The sequence below is a fragment of the Chrysochloris asiatica genome, unplaced genomic scaffold, assembly GCF_000296735.1.
Source record: "Chrysochloris asiatica unplaced genomic scaffold, ChrAsi1.0 scaffold00125, whole genome shotgun sequence".
Taxonomy (NCBI): Eukaryota; Metazoa; Chordata; class Mammalia; order Afrosoricida; family Chrysochloridae; genus Chrysochloris; species Chrysochloris asiatica.
In genome coordinates this window covers 7,935,952-7,941,105 of record NW_006408643.1, presented here as the reverse complement: position 1 = coordinate 7,941,105, position 5,154 = coordinate 7,935,952, and the positions used below count along the sequence as shown (strand labels likewise).

The 5,154-nt window shown below is 46.6% G+C and overlaps 1 protein-coding gene and 1 pseudogene across 1 annotated transcript in view; both read left to right on the top strand.

Moving 5' to 3' along the window:
- Positions 1–2,543, top strand: part of LOC102839863 (zinc finger protein 420-like) — a 60,184-nt gene extending 57,641 nt beyond the window's left edge. Inside the window, exons 6-8 of the mRNA XM_006869064.1 lie at positions 62–121; positions 547–666; positions 2,502–2,543. Of these exons, the coding sequence (XP_006869126.1) occupies positions 62–121; positions 547–666; positions 2,502–2,543 (222 nt within the window). The remainder of the gene's footprint in view (positions 1–61; positions 122–546; positions 667–2,501) is intronic.
- Positions 2,544–3,216: 673 nt separating this feature from the next.
- The window catches only part of LOC102839484, a 14,117-nt pseudogene continuing 12,179 nt past the window's right edge, over positions 3,217–5,154 (top strand).

Sequence of the window (5,154 nt, the reverse complement as noted above, 5' to 3'; positions counted from 1 at the left end):
GTGTTCTTCTGCCTCCAAGCTGCCCAGGGCTCTGTGTCCACTCCTGTCCCTCTCCCTGAAGTGGCTGCTTGGCTTAGAGACGACATTCACACAGACGTCTAGAAGCTGGAGCGAGGAGATGGTGAGTTCTGCAGAGAACCGGGTTCTTCTTACCATAAGAGGGTGAGGCTGGGTTTGAATTGTTGGGGGACCAGCTGTGTGCTGTGGGACTGTGGTTCCTCAGTGAAGAGACAATGGGACCCAGGAGGCGTCTTACTGCCCTGCTCCAGCGTCACCGGTCCCTTCCTCTGTACATACAAGTACGTGGGTTTCCATGCTGTGGCTACTCGAAGTCACTTTCTCTGTGTGACTCAGAGCTGACACATGGGGCGTTCACCCCCCTCACTGTGGGCCTGGGGCTCTGGGATGAAAACGGAGCAGCTCCACCTGTGCCCACAGACCCCGCCCTCCACAGCCACCCTCGTCCCATCTCTCCGAGCCACTTTTTTGACTTCCCTAGGAGCATTGTCTTCGCAGTTCTGAAAACTTTGACTTCCTGTCTCACAGGGTTGTGGGCTGGAAAAGCGGGAGAGTTCACAGATGAAGGCCTGGCTGCTGGTGGCGGCCTGGGTGATGCTGGGGTCTCTGGACATTGTCAGGCATCTGATTCTGGGGACAGTGAAGCCTGTGAGAGCCGCAGCCCAGGGGGCTCCCCAGACTCACACTTCATTTTGCCCCCGTGGGGAATGCATTTACCCAGAGTCCGGTGTGTGGAAAGCACGAACCACTAGATGAAAGTCTTGAGACAGACCTTGAAGACTCCTAGTGCATTTGAGAAGATGTCAGAATCCCTAAAGTCTCCAGTAATTTAGCCATTTAGAAACATTCTCCAGGCTTAGATCAAATGGACATACAGACATTGATCTCCCTGGTTAATGTGTTTAGAAAGAGAACTCTAATTTACACTTTGTGATTTGCACAAGTGTATTTGACTGCATGCTCGGGAGAGACAGAGAGCAGACTGCTTCTGTAAAGACGGCGTCGTGCGGTCTGTACGGTCGCTGGGACCAGTGTTGATCCAGGACATGACTCATGGATCAACACTGGGTTTGGCTATTAGACCATTTAATCAGAACTGGGTCCTAAAGGATTACATTTCAAGTTGTTTTTTAAATTTATTTTTGAAGTTTCTATTGTGAATTGGGTGCTAGTTTACATGGGAGAACATCAGCTTCACATTCAGCCTATCGTATTTGGTTTCATTATAATGATTACAATCCCCTCCATGCATCATCGTTTAACAGAATATACTTCTACCCCGTCTGTTTTGGGTGTTTTTTTTTTGCATGTACACCGAAACACTCAGAAGTATATAACCATTCAAACAACACCCCCCCACCCCTACCCCCAGCCATCAGGACTCCCTCCCTGAGTCCAGAGTCCCCAGCCACTCCATCTCCCCCGTCATTGTCTCTGCCTCCATCTCTGGTGTCACTGCTTCTCTGGGTAGGGTCCTGCATTCCACTCTTCTCTGTTGATGGTCCCAGGGACCTCTGCTCCTAGACTGCGAGATCAACTACTCCCTCCTTTTGTTACAAAGCGTCTACCTTTACATTTGCAACCTTCACAGTCAGTCCTGATAGCAATTATTCATTATTGTACCACAAGAGTCTTATCCCCAAGTCATTTTATTGTTATGAACATGAATTCTTAGTCAAAACAGTTAACATCTAACTTACATCATGTTTTCAAACAGTAATATGGCTTACTGAAATTGTTTTCCCAAGAGATAATTTCCTCTAAGTTCGAAACTCAACATGAAATTTTAAAGTATACTCTTTGAAAATCTGTTCTCACTCTGGTCTTCACGCAGTTCTTCCATCTTCCGCCAGCTTTGGAAGCATCTTGCTGATGTGAATTTCATTAAACAAATGCAAACAGAAATTTTTATTTCCCCTCCACTGTTACACAAAAAGATAAGCTTGTAATTTATACTTCTTAATGAAAAGCTGAACTGAAGGCATAAATGAAAAATAAAACTCTTGAAATCGACAGAATACCAATTTAAATATTTCACTAAAGTGGATGATGTAGCGCTGGAAACACTCACGAGTCCATACCAAGAAATTTGGAAGACAGCTACCTGGCCAGCTGGCTGGAAGAGATCCATGCATGTGCCCAGTCTACCAAAAGGTAACCCCAAAGAATGCAGACATTTTCGAATATTATCATTAATACCACACTCAAGTAAAATTCTGCTGAAGATAATTGAAAAATGGTTGCAGCACCACATAACAGGGAGCTGCCAGAAATCCCAGCTGGATTCACATGAGGACATGCAGCGAGGGTTTGGATATCACTGTTAACGTCAGATGGATCCTGGCTGAGTTTAGAGAATACCAGAACCATGTTTACTTGGCTTCTATTGACTATGCACACGCATTGGACTGTGTGGATCATAGCAAACTAGAGATACCATTGTGAAGAGTGCGCATTCCAGAACGCGTAATTGGCTTATGCAGAACCTGTACGTAGACCAAGGACAGTTATTTGAAAAGATCTAGGGGACACTGCCTGATTTAAACTCAGGAAAAGTGTGCATCACAGTTGTATTCTCTCACCTTACTTATTCAGTCTGTGTGCTGAGCATATGACCCAAGAAACTGAAGTATATGAAGAACGTGGCATCAGGCTTGGAGGAAGGCTCATTAACAACCTGCAATATGCAGGCACAGTCTTGCTTGCTGAACGTGAAGAGGACTTGAAACACTTGCTGATGAAGTTTCAAGAATATAACCATGCCTGATGAAATGAAATCCGGATGGATCTCTTGGGATTCAACAGTGAATAATTGTTATCTGGATTGCTTGTGAGGGATGGAATTGTAAAGGTAGAAGTTTTGTAGTAAGGAAGGGCGTGATTAACTTTCAGCCTTAAGAGCGGAGGGCCGTGGGACTATCAAGGGAGAAGAGCGGAGAGTGTGGGACCCTACCCAGAGAAGCAGTGATGCTGAGATGGAGGCAGAGACGATGACATGGAGAGATGGAGCAGCTGGGGACTTTAGACCCAGAGAGGGAGAGGAGCTGTGTGCTGACGACCAGGGGGCAGGCTTGTAGTGTATACCCTTTGGATGGTTGATGATGCATGGAGGGGATTGTAACCATAGCAATGAAATTATATATTATAGGATGAATGTAAAAAAAATAAAATAGAATACAGCCATGCCTTTTTATGATGATGGCACCAAAAGTGAAGAAGGCAGCCCCTGCCCCTCCCAAAGCTGAAGCCAAAGCAAAGGCATTGGAGGCCAAGACGGCAATGCTGAAAGGTGTCCACAGGCACAACAAAAAGATCTGCACATCACCCACTTTCTGGCAGCCCCAGACTCTGAGCCTCCGGAGGCAGCCCAGATATCCTCAGAAGAGTGTCCCCAGGAGAAACAAGCTTGACACTAGGCCATCATCAAGTTCCCTCTGAGTACTGAGTCAGCCCTGAAGACCACTGAAGATAGTAACACACACTTGTGTTCATTGTGGAGGTCAAGGCCAACAAGCGCCAGATAAACAGGCCATGAAGAAGCTCTATGACACTGATGTAGCCAAGGTCAACACCTTCATCAGGCTGATGGGGAAAAGAAGGCAGATGTTTGACTGGCTCCTGGCTAGGATGCTTTGGATGTTGCCAGCAAAATTGGGGTCATCTCAACTGCATCCAGCTGGCTAATTTTCAATTTTTTCAATCAAAAAAGAATCCTGCCGTCAGTATGGATGACAGCTCATTGTAAAGAAAACAGAAATCAGGACGTGATCAATCAACAACACCATGATTGTCTTAACATGGGTTCTCAAGAGAAGCAAACCCAGGGACGCTTCTATCTATAAATGCACAGAGAGCTTTATATCAAGGGAATGACTTACACAGTCGTAGAGGCCGGTGAATTCCAAGTCTGTGGGTCAGGTGGCAGTCTGGAGGTGTCTTCTGATTCATGAAGCTGGATGAACTCAAGATTGGCAAGTCCATGGCAGACTTGTGGTTGTAGAGGTGAATGGAAACAAACTCAGCAGGTAAGATGGCAGGTGACTGATGACTCCTAGGAGCCACTGGCTCAAGTCTGCAGAACTGGAGGTTGAATGGTGGACAAGCCAGACACAGCATCCAGACCCACGTTGAGGGCTACGATGCACCTGACCTAAGCCAGGGTATTTTCAGTCAGTTTATATGCATGTGAAAGCTGGACAGTGAATAAGGAAGACCGCAGAAGAATTGATGCCTTTGAGTTATGGTGTTGGAGGAGAACCAGGGACTGCCAGAAGAACAGACAAATCTGTCTTGGAAGAAGTACAGTCCGAATACTCCTCTGATGCCTTTCCTTCAGATGTGTGATCGGGAAGGACCAGTCCCTGGAGAAGGACATCATGCTTGGTAAAGTGGACAGTCAGCGAAAAAGAGGGAGACCCTCAACGAGATGGTGGCAACAATGGGCTCAAGCGTAATGACGACTTTGAAATGGGCCCAAGACCTGATGGTGTTTGTTCTGCTGTGCGTAGGGTCTCCGTGAGTCACAACCGACTCCACAGCTCCTGACAACAACAACGTTGTAAATGTAGAGAATAGTATCGTGTGTGCTTTCCCACGTACGTTTCTTTGGTTTAAATCCACGTTAGGAGAGTTAGTCCGTGGGCCTTTGGTAGAATGTACTGACTCAGTAGTGTTTCCTTGTAGGAATATACTGCGGTTACGTGTTCGCTCTTGGACGTCTCCTTCTCACTTAGGGCTCCGTGTGTTGAACGGAAGCCCTGCATTAAGTGAGCGCCCCTTCTGGGCTTTCGCCTCTCAGTTGACGGTGCACCTTCTGTTGTGGTTATCTGCTGTCACTACAGCAGACCTACCACAGGCAGCAGAGATTTACTACCTTAGAGCGTAGGATGCTAGTCAGAATTCAGGGGCCTGGCACTGGGGGTAGCTTCCTTTCTTTCATCTCTAGAGGCAGGTCCTTGTCTCTCTGTAGCTTCTTCCTCCTTGCTTCATATTAGTCTTCTGTGTCAGATTACCAGCAAGCAAGGTAAACACAGGTGCACTCATGCATACTCTGCAGTGAACAATTTCACATCATTCCACCACATCAAAGATTCAGCTTCTACTGCATAAGACCAGAGGTGTGACTTTTGAACATAT